At 40.2% G+C, this 15,878-nt stretch overlaps 1 protein-coding gene across 1 annotated transcript in view; it reads left to right on the top strand.

Annotated features, from left to right (window-relative positions):
- xpnpep2 (X-prolyl aminopeptidase (aminopeptidase P) 2, membrane-bound) overlaps positions 1–12,567 on the top strand; it is an 18,483-nt gene extending 5,916 nt beyond the window's left edge. The window contains exons 5-21 of the mRNA XM_017408066.3: positions 1,743–1,847; positions 3,673–3,759; positions 3,914–4,057; positions 4,793–4,894; positions 6,339–6,420; positions 6,510–6,711; positions 6,806–6,895; positions 7,115–7,224; positions 7,352–7,429; positions 8,491–8,562; positions 8,641–8,701; positions 8,793–8,862; positions 9,038–9,142; positions 10,179–10,238; positions 10,629–10,705; positions 10,993–11,082; positions 12,093–12,567. Of these exons, the coding sequence (XP_017263555.1) occupies positions 1,743–1,847; positions 3,673–3,759; positions 3,914–4,057; positions 4,793–4,894; positions 6,339–6,420; positions 6,510–6,711; positions 6,806–6,895; positions 7,115–7,224; positions 7,352–7,429; positions 8,491–8,562; positions 8,641–8,701; positions 8,793–8,862; positions 9,038–9,142; positions 10,179–10,238; positions 10,629–10,705; positions 10,993–11,082; positions 12,093–12,287 (1,730 nt within the window). The 3' untranslated portion in view covers positions 12,288–12,567. The remainder of the gene's footprint in view (positions 1–1,742; positions 1,848–3,672; positions 3,760–3,913; positions 4,058–4,792; positions 4,895–6,338; positions 6,421–6,509; positions 6,712–6,805; positions 6,896–7,114; positions 7,225–7,351; positions 7,430–8,490; positions 8,563–8,640; positions 8,702–8,792; positions 8,863–9,037; positions 9,143–10,178; positions 10,239–10,628; positions 10,706–10,992; positions 11,083–12,092) is intronic.
- The last annotated feature ends 3,311 nt before the right edge of the window (positions 12,568–15,878 follow it).

Raw genomic sequence — 15,878 nt, 5'->3', positions numbered from 1 at the left:
CCGCGTCCGGGCGAGGGAACACTGTGTCCAATATTTATGTTCATCATAAGGGGTCTTCGGGCTGCACTTCGTCTGGCCCCTCACCTAGGACCTGTCTGCCTTGGGTGACCCTACTAGGGGCATGAAGCCCCTGACAGCATAGCTCCTAGGATCATTGGGACACTCAAACCCCTCCACCACGATAAGGTGGCAGCCCAGGGAGAGGAAAACCCCAAACCAAAGAATAAAAAATAAAACATAAACAAAACCCATAGAAAAACCAAATCACCACATTGACAGAATGATTACTGCACAGGTGTGCCTCAGGCTGGCCACAATTAAAGGCCACTTTAAAATTTTTACTTTTACTTTATTGGGAGGGTCCCAGGGGGTCAGAAAACCAGTCACTACCTGGTGTGACCATCATTTGCCTAATGCAGTCCAACACAGAGTTGTTCAGGTTGTTGATTATGGTCTGTGGAATGGAGGTCCACTCCTCTTTAATGGCTGTGTTAAGGTGCTGAATAGTGTCAGGCTCTGGACCACGTTGTCGTATACGCTGATCCAGAGCATCCCAAACATGCTCAATGGGTGACATGTCCGGTGAGCATGCTGGCCATGGAACAAATGGGATGTTTTCAGCTTCCAGTATTTGTGTACAGATCCCTGCAACATGGGCCACTGTGCTGCAACATGAGGTGATGGTGGTGAATGAATGGCACAGCAATGAGCCTCAGGATCTCAAATAGGTTCTGACTACAAACTGCTGTCAGGTGGAAACCCTGATGAGGACGACAAGCATGCAGATGAGCTTACCTGAGACGGTCCTCTGCAGAAATTCTTTGGTTCTGCAAACTGATTGTTGCAGCAGCTGTCCGGTTGGCTGGTCTCAGACAATTGGAGGTGAAGATGATGGAAGTGGAGGTCCTGGGCTGGTGTGGTTACACGTGGTCTGCTGTTGTGAGGCCAGTTGGATGTGCTGCCAAATTCTCTGAAAAGCCTTTGGAGACAGCTTATGGTAGAGAAAAGACCAGTCACTTCATGGGCAGCAGCTCTGGTGGACGTTCCTGCAGTCAACAAGCCAACTGCACGCTCCTTCAAAGCTTGTGACACCTGTGGCATTGTGCTGTGATAAAACTGCTCATTTTAGAGCAGCCTTTTATTGTGGCCATCCTGAGGCACACCTGTGCAGTAATCATGCTGTTTAATTAGCATCTTGATGTGTCACACCTGTGAGGTGGATGGATTATCTCTGCAAAGGAGAAGTTACACAGATAGCACAGATTTGTGAACAATATTTGGGAGAAAAAGACCTGTTGTGTACATAGAAAAAGTCTAAGATCTTCAAGTTCAGAAAATGGGAGCAAAATTGAAATGTTGCATTTATATTTTTGTTTAGTATAGTTAGCTTTTTGATACTTTCAGGTTTTAGCTAGCATTTTAGCTTTTAATTAGTGTTTTGCTTCTCTTAGCTAGCCTTTTGATACTCGTAGTTAACCTGTTGCTGGTTTTAGCTAGCATTTTGTTAGTTTTTAGCTTTTAGCTGGTGTTTGGCTTCTTTTAGTTTTAACAAGTCAGTTTCAGCTCCTTCAACAAATTTCAGAGAAGTCATTCTGCTCTCAGAGTTGGCCCTGTGTTTTCACCGGAAATAGAATTTCTCTCATTTTAAACCGATTCCGTTTCACCTCTGACTCGCAGTTAATTTTATTCTCGTGTGGACAATGGTCACTTCATGGTACGGCTGTTGTTGTTGATCTTTCCAGGCACAGCTGTGGTTACTCAGACCAAGGCCACTCTCTGGACGGACAGCCGATACTGGCTTCAAGCTGAGAGACAGATGGACTGCAACTGGGAGCTGGAAATGGACGGTAGGAGGGGTCGTGTTGTGCTTACTTGTTATGACAACACAGCACACAAGCATTCCTGTGAAATGTCTGTGGGATTGTTTTAAAATAGCCTTCCAAAGCCTGCATGCGTTGTTACAGAGTTTTTATAGCAAAACTGGCTAAGAAAGACAGGATTTGTAACGTTGTGCATGCTGATTTTTATCATTTTTAACAGAAAAAAGCTGCACTACAATATTGAGAAACTCACAATCAATATGTTTTTGTTTAATCAAAAATAGGTGTGTGCTTGCTGAAAAATTACACAAGCTTTCCTAAACTGTTAGCCTTTTATAAATAGCTTATGTTGACCATGGACCAAAAAAACAATTTGGGAATAACAATGATCTGTGTTGCCAATTTTTGTTAACGTGTGGTGGTCTGTGCCAAAAACGGCTTAAAACACAAACATGAAACAACATCTGGTGAAACGTTCCCTACACACCCACGAACACACATCAAACGATTCCTGAAAATACTCACCAGAGAACCAAACGTAAGAAAATCCCCGACTAACGCACTAGATATCAGCTTTGAAGGAGCAATTTGGGGAAAACTACAAGTTGATTTGGAGTAAATTGTCTTCAGGCTGAGAAAGGTCAGAGGAAACACTAAAACACAACAAGTACATGTGTGTTACTGAGGGCTGCAGTTCACTTATAAGTTTTACTTTTGCACATTTTCAGTAAATAACCAGCATGAAAGGTGCAGAAATGGAATGCAGCCCATAATATATGCATGTCTGCAGTGAAACAGGCCTGATATTCAGTTATGATCTTGTTGGCTTAATTTCACCTGATCTCCAGGAAGGAAAATAAACTATAAAACACCGACACTCTCTCCAGGGTTTATTCTCAGCTGCAACATCAATAACATCCAGAGAGCTTTTTTTTCCACTAAAGAGCCATTCTGAAAAATTACCAAGGTCAGCAGAGAGAAAGACCTCTGGAAATGTTTCAAAGCTTTTCTTTCTTACTTTCTTTCTTTCTTTTTTGTCTCAGCTGGTTTCAATACATTTTTAAAATGCTGGCATTTTGTCCAAATGATAATAAATATGCAGCTTCTGAAATAAAACCTGGAATCGTCATCTTTATGGGAACTCTTTTTAATCTAATGAGCTACAAAAGTGATTTACTGAACTGTGCCACCGACGCAGTTTGATGCTTTTCTGCCTGATTTAATCCAGTAAATGTGATTTGTTTTATCAACACGCATCACAGAAGTAAACAGAATTTTTTATAATTGTGCCTACAAATGGTCACATCACAACAGTGTGAAAACACTTCATTACATCTGTTCACATCATGTCTTCATGTAGACTAAAAAATAAAATATATCTCTTATAACTTACCTGGAAAAAACATAATTAATCAATTTAACTAAATAACTGCAAAAAAAAAACATTATAAACTACTGATAAAGTCCAAAAATGACTTTTTAACCAAAAGTTAAAGATGAAACCCTAGTTATTATTGAATAAGTTCACAATGAATTAGTTTTTTCTAATGTACACTTTTTAATGACTTGTAATTATCTGTCCATATAATCATATTGTCATGTTATTGCACCTTTAAAACCAGCATGTTTGATCAAAGTGTACTTATATGTTACATACCATGTTAAACGCTTTTAAAGAATCTGCAATGTGTGTTTTTACTGCTTTTTATACATTAAAAAATATTTTATTAAGCTTTGTTTCTTGCGAAGCAGCTTTGACATGCTGCTAAACTGATGCTTTAAATATTTCCTATGCAAGAATCTTGAAATATTCCTTTTCTCTGACAAAAATCTGTCCAATGTGCTGCTCTAGTTTCCATCAGCAGTGTGGCGAAGTGGCTCATCTCCGAGGTGCCACCAGGCGGTAACATCGGCTTTGATCCCTTCCTCTTCTCCCTCAGTAAGTCTCACTCTGCCTCGTCTGACAGTAACCTCGTTGAAGTGCTCGCATGAGTGGATGGAAACATTAATGGGGCCGCAGGACGCCGCACAGACTGCTTACTTGTGATTGATTCTGGTCAGTGTGTGTAATCATCTGCAATTTCCTCCATTAGCGATGCAGGAGGACTACGCCTTCAGTCTGGAGTCGAGCAAACGCAGCCTCAAGTCCATTCCTGCTAACCTGGTCGATGAGGTGTGGAAGGACCGACCCCCCGTCTCGTCTGACAGCCCCGTCTGCCTGCCTGATAGAGTCATACGTGGGTCTTCTTACGTTTGTGTGTGTGTGTTCTGCACACAGACATGTAGACACACCGCAGCCTGCAGGTCTGCCCGTGTGCTGCTGTTTATCTGTGTGTGCTGACAAATACCTGCAAACTGGACACAGAGCAATAAGCAAGTCAGCAAACACAGCCATAAAGTGACCTTTTGTGATAGATTAAATACAGACGTAAAAGGACTGGATACGCCTCCACGGGAGAAAGTTATCTCGCTGTGGGTCTTATTAGTCTTTATGACTGGAGATTAGAAGAAATGGAACAAATAGAGAGCACCATTAAAGCTAATGGTCTGTGTGTGTGTGTGTTTACATTTGACTATAAACTGTAAAAATGTACCATACAGGGCTTTTAACTGACTCCTTTATAAATGCTGTCTCATACTTTGGATATAAAAGCTTGTTTTTATACTTGGCTGACTGTCTGGAGTCCATTAGGTGAATGAAAAGTTTGTGGATGGCTTGAATGTCAAAGAAAAGGACAAAGTTACGGGAAAGGCGTAGATGGAACTGGACACTTGGCAGGAAACATCTCATTAAAAGGTTCAAATGTTAAAGCTGCACTAATTGACATGCTTAGACTTCAAAATAAAGAGTTGTGCACAGAAACATAACTCTAAACATTACAAAGTGATAATAATTACTGCACATTTAATAGGAACTGAGACAAGGATGCACAATGAGTCTCCACATCCAACATATTTGACTCTGTTTGCAGCGAGGTCGTGGCAGATGAAGGTGGAGCACATACGGGGAGTGATAAGGGACAATCCATACATGCCCACCGCGCTTCTGCTTTCAGCTCTGGATGAAACAGCTTGTGAGTAAAATCAACCATGGTGTTGTTTAGTCAGTGTCTTATAATAATGATTCAGGAATTAGTCTGGTGATTTTGTTAAATGCTGCGGCTGATATAAGCATCCTGCTAGAGCTCTAAACTTCTAGCATATTATGAAAGGTCCTCAGTGCCAAAGAGGCTGATTTCTTTTAATGAAAATAGTATAAAATATGAGTCAGTTTGTACAAAGAAAGAACATATATCTGCTGAACTGATCAAAAATTAAATGGTTTTAAAATTCAAATGAGTTGTTGTTCAGTGTTCTGTGCTCATTAGATGTTTATTTGCAGCTTATAAACCTGTAAATGAAACTCCTCGCTCCTCCCTACCACTAATGCTGCTACCTATGATAGAAAGCAGAGTTAGAGTTGGAGAATGTGGTGCTTGAGGTGTGTGTTAGGGATGACTCTCAGCTACTACCACACCAAACTGTAGCTCAATATCAGTAAAATTGACTGAGCTGTAGCCATTTTTGTGTTTGCGAAAGTTAATTAGCTGTGGCGGTCACTCTGAATTTGATTGACTCTAAAAGTTAATCAGCTGTAAATGTTCATCTAATGCTTTCTGAGAGTCCCATTAAAATCCATTCTGTGGTTCATTAGATATTTTGCTAACAGCCAGAAAAACAAACACACAGACGCAGGCAGTTACATGATCACCTTTCATGGTGACAGACAAACACAGTTAGCTTGGATCTGAAACTCTACATGTTAAGGATTTACATTGATATTAATAAATGGAAACATTTGAAAAAGACTGATTTGTTTAGCTTGGTTAAACACCAGCATTTTTCAAAATATAACATCAACGTACTAAAAAAAAACTCAGCACTTTGCTGGAAAAAAATCACCCTAATTCAGACTCATATGTCTTTTTATTTATAAACAAAGTGTAATGAAAGATTTTAGTTCTTAACTGCAGCTCAGTTTCTTGCAAATATCACATTAATTTGTGATGGAAACTGAATTACATCTTCTAAAAAGGATAATGATGGTTCTGTGTGATGCAAGTTCACCGAGGCTGAATAGCTTCAGGGTATTTTCTGTTCTTACTGTAGAAAATTACTTTCATAAGAGAAGCATGTGACTTAACTCGTTTCCCACTGGAATGAGCTGCTCCTGCTGTAAAAACTGTTTTTATCTCTGTTATCTTCTCTCCTGATTGATGTTTGAACTCGTGTAACTCTTTAAATAAAACTCAGCTTCAATTAATTACGTCGTTTTGATTTAAATACATAATTATCCTAAAATTACTCTAAAGCATCTTCCATAAAATTCAAACAGAAGACGTGCAGCTTTTTAAATCAGTCCTTGGTGAATCTGTTCAAAGTGACAGAAGCAGAGAGGAAGTCGTCCATGTTGGATGGAAATGATGGAAATAAAGCTGCTGCCGATGGTCAGGAATCATGTTTGCTTTTGTTTTTCAGGGCTCTTTAATCTGCGTGGCAATGACATTCCTTACAATCCCTTCTTCTACTCCTACACCTTTCTCACTATGGACGAGATCTGGTAATTCTTTCATTCATTCATTCATTTTACAGTGAACTGACAACGACAACAGAAGGTTTTCTTGTACTCTCCCTCCTCGCCCTCTACAGGCTCTTCGTCCACACCCACCGAGTGTCTGAGGAACTGAAGGTGTACCTGAACGCATCCTGCGCCGGGCCTCTCTGTGTGCAGCTGAAAAGTTATGACTCTGTCCGTGAACACCTGATAACCTACGTTAGCCAGCCTGAGGTCAAAGTGTGGATTGGTACAGAGTACACGAACTACGCTCTTTATGAGCTCATAACACCTCAGGTGTGCAGAAGATGAACTCAGCCTGCTTGTATCCAGTTCATTCGTATATTTAAACTAACCATAATTTTATTAATCATTTGTTTATCTCATGCAGGAGAAACTCCTGACAAGCTCGTACTCTCCTGTCCTGACGACTAAAGCAATAAAAGATGAAACGGAGCAGCAGATACTGAGGGATGCTCATGTACGTCCCAAACACACACATAGCAGCAGATTTTTAGGTCTGAATATTAAATGTTCTGCTGTTTTCATTCTTAAAAAGACACCATTCAGAGTTAAACTAGTTAACCATTTGCTTGAACACAAGGTAACACCCATGATTCTTCACCTGGCCTGAACATTTCTAATCTGGACATTTTGTGCCGGCGTCGCCGCTCTCGTGCGTCGCCGTGGCTCCTGGCAGGTGAGGGATGCAGTGGCTGTTATCCAGCTGTTGATGTGGCTGGAGAAGGTTGTGTCAGAGGGGACCGAGACCGAGCTGAGTGCTGCAGAATACGTCAATAAATGTCGCAGGTGACTGAGGGAGCATTTAAACAAAGTTGGCAAAAACTGACATCCAGTTCTTTTGCTTCAGGAGCTCTGATAGTCGTTAAAGTTCAAAGTCTATAGTTGAAAATTACAACTCGTTTAAATGTTGCAGCAAACAGAACGACAACAGAGGCCCAAGTTTCGAAACCATCTCTGCGAGCGGACCAAATGCTGCTCTTGCCCATTACAGGTGAGATGAGCTCCTGTTTGTCCTTCTTCTTCTTCTTCTTCTTCTGATCTAAGGTTTTGTTTTTCAGGATGTTTTTGTGCCTCGAGCTGCACCAACATCTGCACGGAAAATTTTGTTCTTACTTTATCTGTCTGCTGAAACAAGTAGATTTACTGGAGCAGATTCTGTAACAACAAAAATGTGTTCATGTTGAAGTTGAGAAAGAAGATTTGAAAAAAAAGATGAAGGGATTTTTAAACTTGCTGACTTCCTCAGATAATAATTGCATCAGAATCCTTAATTTCTCTGACATATGCAACACAGTAGCAGTAGTTAAGCAAGATTTACTCCCATTTGTACTCGACAGTTTTCTTTTTCTTCTAAGAAAGACAGAACTGTAATAGGGTTAAAAATGTTATTGCCAGTGGTGCTAAAACATCAGCAACAAATGGTTCTAATTCATTTTAATTTATTTTGAATGAGATGGGGTTTTTTTTCATTTATTCTTTCTTTATGTGCATATTGAAAATAGTTACAGCCTAATGTGATTGCAACTATCATAAAAGGTTTTTTTAAATCCAGTCACCAAAGGTTTTTATTATTTTTCCAGGTGAGAAAGTTAACACCAACCCAGCTCTGTTCAGCAAACTATAGGAAAAGAAAAACATTCACTGCTTTCCCAACAGCAGAGTTTGGTGATCGTATATTTTTTAAAAAAGTATGCTGACGTTTGGTTATTTCTCAGAAACTTAGACACACACAAGACATCCAGAAAAAAAAGCTTGACTTTTAAAATTGATGCAGGTTTTTAATTTATGTAGCTATGCCCGACATTTCATTAGCTGTTATTCTTTATAGGGGTTCATTTTCAATCAAGGGAATTCACATAGTTCGTGTTTTATACAAGAGGATTTGCCTGTCAGAGGTCACTCGTGTTTCAATATTTCAACACTCAAGCAGTTTCTATAGAAAATGATGAAATTTTTATGATAGATTCATCAGATTTGCAAAATCACCAAGCAAGGATTACTGTAACTTTCATTTCCTGTTTTTTCTTCTTCTTCTTCTCTTCTGTGCTGCAGCCCAACAACTGAAACTAACAGGAGGCTGACGGTTGACGAGATGTACCTCATCGACTCCGGAGGCCAGTATTTGTGAGTAAAAACACTCGAGCTCGCTTCCAGTTTCGCCCCATGTCTCGTGCGTTTGAAATGACTCACGTTGATTCTCAGAGACGGGACCACTGACATCACCCGGACGGTTCACTGGGGAACCCCGACAACCATGCAAAAGGTAACGTTTCCACTGAGAAGATATTTCATTATAATGAAACGATCCTCGCTGCTGCAGGGCTTAAACACTGAATGGTACATCTGCTTCACAGGAGGCCTTCACTCGAGTGCTCATGGGAAACATTGAGATATCCAGAACCATTTTTCCCTCAGGGACAAGAGGTGAACAGAACCCATTCAAGCACATTTTGAAGATTACCTTCCCTGAAATGTGTCCTTGCATCACCACTAGAGAGCCCTCTTCCTCTTCGTTTTGTGAATGATGTTTCTGCAGCAGGATGTTTGGGTTCATCTCCGCATGTGGCCTTTCATTTTGTTTTTTTCTTTATAAAAACAGGGGCGAACATGGAGATGCTGGGTCGCCGGGCTCTGTGGGAGGTGGGCCTGAACTACGGCCACGGCACGGGTCACGGTGTCGGAAACTACTTTGGAGTTCACGAGTGTGAGGCTTGTCTTCTCTTCAGATGGGTTCTTGCACAGATACGCTGCTGCAGAAGCATTTGGTTCAGAATCCAAATGCAGTGATGTCGAAAAAGCATTGAGAAAGTCATTTTTAAAAACTTGAAATTCGATGTAAACGGAAATCTATCAGAGAGTGGGGCAGGAAGCTGAGCATGGCATGAGCTTGCAAGCAACGCGCAGGTGTGAAAACATTTCATTTTGCAACTAAACCACTTCTGATGTGGTTACATTACTGACTACCAAGAAATGGAAAAAAGATAAGACAGGGTAATCTAAGAGAGTTTAATACAACTGGTTTTATCTTAAAAAAAGGAAAAAGATTGTTTGTTTACGTATTAAAATCTTTCACAAAATATCCTATTTGTGCAAGGTCACAGAAAGTTAAAGCGTGATTTTAAAAAAAGCCTTATAGAGGCAACACAGTTATAAAACTGCCCCACTTTTGGTGACAGCCACACTTTAAAAAATGAGGGAGAAGCTGCTCCACTCGCTTCATTCTTTAAAAAAAAAAAACAATCACCGATTTCAAAATCTTAAACCTAAAACCAAATTATTCAACAACCTTCGACAACGAAAAGACATCCTTAAAAAATGTTTTTTTTCTTTTCTTGAGAGCATTTAATTAAAGCATCGCTACCAACCACCTTGTGATGTTGCAGGTCCAGATGTCCTCTCCATATTATTTCCAAACCACTGCTTAATTTAGTTTTTCTTTTAAGTTTGCCATTAAAGAAGCAAAACTTACAGAAGAGGAGTTTTAAGGTAGATGGTAAAAGCAACAGATTTATTTATGCATCATCGTCTGTAAAAGCATCTCCTGATGGACGAGTTTAAAAAGATGCTACTTTGACAAAATTATTAAAGCATATTGAAGATAATTCATTAATGCTCCATATATTGTGCCAGCTTGTTTAAAAGAAGGCCCCTAAAATCTCTATAAACCTTGAAAAACAAAACAGCTGAGGTGTTTTGACATAAATGTGTTTTGATTGTGGTGTTTTCTAACGTTTTTCCAGGGCCAGTCGGCTTTCAGACCAACAATATCCCCTTCTCAGCCGGCATGTTCACTTCAATAGGTGAGACGCTCCTCAGGAAACACAAAAACACAAAAAGATGAACCTTTCAGTTCTCCGAGATCTCCCCAGCTGTTACACAACAGCCCTCAGACAGTGCTGCGGTTCATTACCTGGAGTCCACGCTTTGAGGAAAAATAAACATGAACGGACAGATTTTTGTGATGCAAACAAAATGAAACATTAGCTGAAATCTCCAGGTTGTGTTGCAGAATGGTGGAGGGTTTTTTTATCTTTCAGTTCTTTTATTTTATTTTTTTTTTTTTTGACAAAATGCTGCTGCAGTATTTAAAGAATGTGACCAAGTCTCTCGAGATTCTGTGGAAATTTGCTTTGCATTTCACGGCTCAGAGGTTCGCACGCACAGAAAGGCTGTCGTGTTTTTTGTTGCAGAACCTGGATATTACAAAGAGAACGACTTCGGCATACGGATTGAAGACGTCGTCATGACGACACCTGCTCACACGAAGGTCCAGACAAAACAGCACTTTGTGGATTATCTAGAACAGTGGAACACCTTGAAAAGATCTACAGAAATCACATTAACTTAAAAAATCATCAGCAAGAGAATATTTAGCCTCATAAATGTGTCATAAATGTGTAAAAAGATATATTCTATGGCCTTTTTGTAATATCTGTGTACTTCAGTCACAAGTCTGCAGCTTTTATTTTGTAGGTCAAATTTGGAAACTGATCCAGAAAATGTTGGTGTCTTTAAAGGAAGACGTGTTTACTAATGTGTCTTTCTGTCCCTCAGTATGGACACAACTTCCTGACCTTTGACACCGTGTCACTTGTTCCATACGACAGAAAGCTGGTTGACACGTCGCTCCTCAGCTCGGAGCAGGTGAGAATAAACCTTTCTCAGTTTTAACCAATCGAGCTGCTTTTAATCGAACGGTTACTGTATTGTTTACATGAAACGTGAAAGGCGCTACCTCACGTGACACGATGTGGTCTTTCTTCCCTAAAGCTGCTCTCAGTTTCCTGCTTCAATTTGTAAATACCTTTGGGTATACGAAAGTGCGACGCAGACCGGTGTGTTTCTTTTTCCTGCAGTTCGAGAGCTGGTTTCCTCTTAAAATCCCCCTTCACACATGTGGTTGAAGCTCCTCTGCAGCTCAGTGATCAAAAAAGGAGAGAGAGAAAAACAAAACCACATCAGCTTCTGTGTTTTGGTTCTTTTTTTTTTTCTTTTTTTTTTACAAGCGGCTGAAGATATTTGAAAGATTCAATGTATTGTAAAAACATCCAACATGCAGGCAGAAGTTGAATAATCCTTTTTTAACTTCCTTGTGTGACTTGCAGCACCACCAGAAGGCCAAAAACTGAATTTTATGGGACTTATTCCACTTCTGCATATTTTGCCACCATGTGGGGATCGTTTCAGTTTCTTGTTATGTTTTTGGAATTTTAATTTTAACCTCCTAAGAGCCAAACTCCTGCATGGCACATATTTACATATTTATTTTTTCTTCACTATTTGGGCTGATTGGGACCTGATGTGAATCAAGGAATGCTAAACAAAACGTCCACATGTGTGGTTGCCAGGTCCAAGGACTCGTGTCGAACTCGGGTCCTCGGGGGCCACTGTCCTGCATGTTTTAGATGTTTTTGCTTTAAAACACCTGCTTCAAATGGACGACTTGTGGACATGTTTCTTGTGAGGAGGTGATTAAACTATTAGAATCAGGTGTTTTGGAGCAGAAAAACCTAAAACTTTCAGGACAGCGGCCCTTGAGGCCTGGAGTTTGACACCCCTGATTTTGTTTAAGAACATCCTGAGTTGTCTATCATTAGTGGTGATTTTCAGAAGCACCGTGGTGGGCTCCAGTGACGGTGGTTTTCTCTCTCCAGGTTCAGTGGCTGAATAAATACTACGAGAAGATCCGGGACCTGGTGGGCCCCGAGCTGGACAAACAGGGTCTGAGTGCAGAGAAGGACTGGATGCTCAGAAACACGGAGCCCTTCGAGTCCGGCTCTTCTGCCGTGTGTTCGTCCTCCCTGACCTTCGTGGCCCTGGTCATCGCTCTGCTCCACAACATCGTCTGAGCGCCTCCTCCAGCACTTCTCAGCAGATTGCACACCAACATTACAACTATGCAGTCTCCACTCAGCAGCTATCCCAGGACGACAGATGCAGCAATTTAGCTCCTTTTTTTAAATTGTAAATTATATTTAATAATGAAATTATGTGGTTATGTGTGTTATTTTGTGCTGGTAAAGTTTTAAATGATCTTTTGTGTGATTTTGAATGTTTTAGCTCATGAGTGTTTGGATGACAGACTAATATAATTTCTATTTTATTAAAGGAAAACGTTTTTAACACTGATATTTGCTGTAGATGAGTTCTTTTTTTAACTTTACAACCCTTTTATAAAAGGTACAGAGATTGAGGCTCAAAAAAACTTAATCAAAATGTTTTTTAAAAAATGACATCCTGTGTCTTTAATGTCGGACAGAAGGGAATTTCAGGTTATTTCAAATGATACAGCCAAAGTCAGACTGATTCTTCCTCGTTTAAGAAAATAAAGGACCTCTCTGATCCAGTTTGGTGTCCGGTCCTGGTCCTGGAGGGCCACCATCCTGCATGTTTTAGTTGTTTCTCTGCTCCTCAACAGGTCTTCAGGTTCTGCAGAAGCCCGTTAGTCACTCAGTCATTAAAACCAGGCGTGTCGAAGCAGAACTGTTGTCCTCCAGGACCAGGATTGGACACCACTGATGGAGGTAAAGCAGCAGATTTCCGCTTTAGCGTATTAGCATCCTGACCAGAAGTGTTGTGAAAGTTATTAAGACCCGTTTTAGCAGAAGAGAGAGGGAGTGAAGTGGGCCACACGCCAAACAAGGCAGTAAGGAGAGGAATCCAGTTACATTAAATAACAAAAGAAACATTTCCAACATACGAGTAACTTGCTGTGGCCTGTTGGGGACACTGTGTCAAAGATCTTTGCCTGCCTGGCTTTAGGACAGTGAGCTCGATGTAACCCGTGCTAAATTATAAAAGGAGATTTACTAAAATCTTCTTATTTCCTTTAAACACTACAAAATGACTTTTTCTGGTGTCAGTGTTGAAACTTGGTGGTTGTCAAAGTGTTGTCAAAGGCGAGAGGCGATGGTTTTACTTCTGCCTGTGTGTGTGTTTGTGTGTTAACAAAATATCTCTTAAAACCTTTTTTAATTATTATTATGATTATTGTTGGATGTACATCTACAACTTATTAACTTTTAGTGTCAGGGCAGTTCAAGATGGCCAACATGTCCTTGAAGCGCTAACAAATCTCATGAGATCTCATCATGTCGCATGAGTTTGTTCATTTAGAGTAGTCTAAAACATCTTTAACTCTGTCATTTCCTAACATAAGAGTTTATGCATTCCTTCGAGGGCTTTATAAGAAATGTCCCGCAGTTATCATGAGGTCCTGGATATTCAGCTTTTGTTTCTAACTACAAAAAAAAAGTATAAATAGCTTCTATTTGCAGAAAATAAATGACTTGTTTTTGCTGTTCCTCTTTTTTTCCCCCCATCATGGCCAACACCAAATGGTGAAAACGCCTTTCTGAGATCTGCCCAACTCTGTCGTAAAGGTTCCTTCGTGTGCGTCTGATGACAGAGATGTTTTTACCAGAGCTCGCAGACGCAGGGTGTGGCGCGTCGGCTTCGCGCCTTCAAGGTGCAGGAATGAGCATTAAAGAAACATATTCTTAACATTAAATCACTTTAATAATGTTATTGTTTAACTCCCACATTTGGAGGTGAGCGATGTGACCTAAACTAATAGTTGCACTGATTAAATAAAACATCCAAGACTTACAGGTTGAGCTGCTGAAATGTTGGTTATTTGCTTGTTTGTTACTCTTTACCAAATATACTCTGTTTTACACAAATAAGGCCAAAACAGTAAAATGAAGGAGGAGGTCCAGGTTGTAGAGCAGGGGTGGGTAGTCCAGGTCCTCGAGGGCCACCATCCTGCATGTTTTACTTGTTTCTCTGCTCCAACACACCTGATTTGAATCAGTGTGTCATTAACAGGCTTCTGCAGAACACGGAGAGGTGATTTAACCACTGAATCAGGTGTGTTGGAGCAGGGAAACAAGTAAAACATGCAGGATAGTGGCTCTCCAGGACTTGGACTGCCCACCCCTGCTCTCGAGGTTTGAGGGAAATTAACTCAGCACAAAAACAAATGTTGGGATAATTTTAAAGTAATTAAGGTTGTCGGTTAATCTTTAGTTTTGGAGGTCAGTCAGGTTCTGGATGAAGAGGAGGGTTAGGTCCCAAATGCTCACATCAGACACAACAAGTCGAACCTTGGAACTGTCAGGTGGCATCCTGTGAGATTCTGCAGGAGTACAAATGTGTTCAACCACAATGTAAACAAAGCAAACCCAGATTAAAGCAGAAAACTTTGCTCCGCCGCGCTACTAGTGGCCAAAAACTTCAGCAGGTTTTAAAACTCTTCATTATTTTTGGACACAAGGCTTCAGCTATTGAAGCACAACCATCAGTTATTAAACATTAAATTTAAATTAACAAAACACCAAAAAAACAAAGGAGTGGTTTGTATTTTTAATCTTTTATCGCATCAAAAAGTCCCTTTGCCTTGATGAGACACTTCACCTGACTTCCTGTTTATTCTTGAAGTGTATTTTTTATGAAAAAACGTATTTTTACTGACGTAAAGTTTGAAAGAAAGGTGTTTACTTCCTGCATTTTATAATCTTCCCATCGAAGCACCGGCCTGGCTCTGACACACTGATTCGTTTCTCTCAGCTGCTTCTTTTTGTTTTTGTCCCTTTTTTTTCTTGATGCAAGGACAGATGCGTTTGCTGCCAACCTTTAGTCGAGTGACAGGAAACTAAAATGGGGCATCCTCTCATCATGTGGTTTTTGCACCACCAGAGTAACAAACTAAGCTTGCCTCGTACTGAACTTCCCTCTTTTGCGTTTACTGTCAGTGACTCTTGGCCCTGTTGTCCTGCAGGCTGGGTGAACATTTTAACATTTCTGAGTCACTCAGGTCGTCTGAGTCGTGTGTTTTGGGACATTTTCACCGAATCACTTTGAGTCTGGCTCTGCATCACATTTGTCTTTTAAATCATTAAGCGTATAAACACTTTTAGGAAGGGTTAGGTAGATTCTCAGAGAGCAAATTGAGATTTTGTCGTGATCTTCTGCAGCTGCAAAACCGTTACAGTTTCCAAATATGTCATCGTTGAGTTTCTTTCACTTCCACACTTTAAATGTGCATATTATGACTACAACCCCATCTAAAAAAAAAAACTGAAGTTGAATATCATGAACAAACAAAGCTGGATAACAGCTCAGGGGTCATTTTACACAACATTGGCTTCTACTCTCTGACAGATCTAATATACTGTGTATTTTGAGACAGTTTAGAATCCTAAAAATAGGTTTTACTGACTGAACATGATGAATCTGAGCTACTGGAGATTGTTTTTTAACACCTGCAGCCAAAAAGTGAAGGTGTCAGCAAAATATCTCATGAACCAATGGACAGATTTTAACAAAACCTCCATAATAACCATAGGATGTGCATCTAAAACTGACTGACTTTTAGAGTCGGCCTGATTCAAGGTTCAAGATCAATCTTAGTCAAAACTAAAATGGCTTTCACTGACTTA

This window comes from Kryptolebias marmoratus, linkage group LG9 (genome assembly GCF_001649575.2).
Source record: "Kryptolebias marmoratus isolate JLee-2015 linkage group LG9, ASM164957v2, whole genome shotgun sequence".
Lineage (NCBI taxonomy): Eukaryota > Metazoa > Chordata > Actinopteri > Cyprinodontiformes > Rivulidae > Kryptolebias > Kryptolebias marmoratus.
The sequence above is the reverse complement of the archived record's forward strand: the minus strand, read 5'-3'. Positions and strand labels throughout refer to the sequence as shown.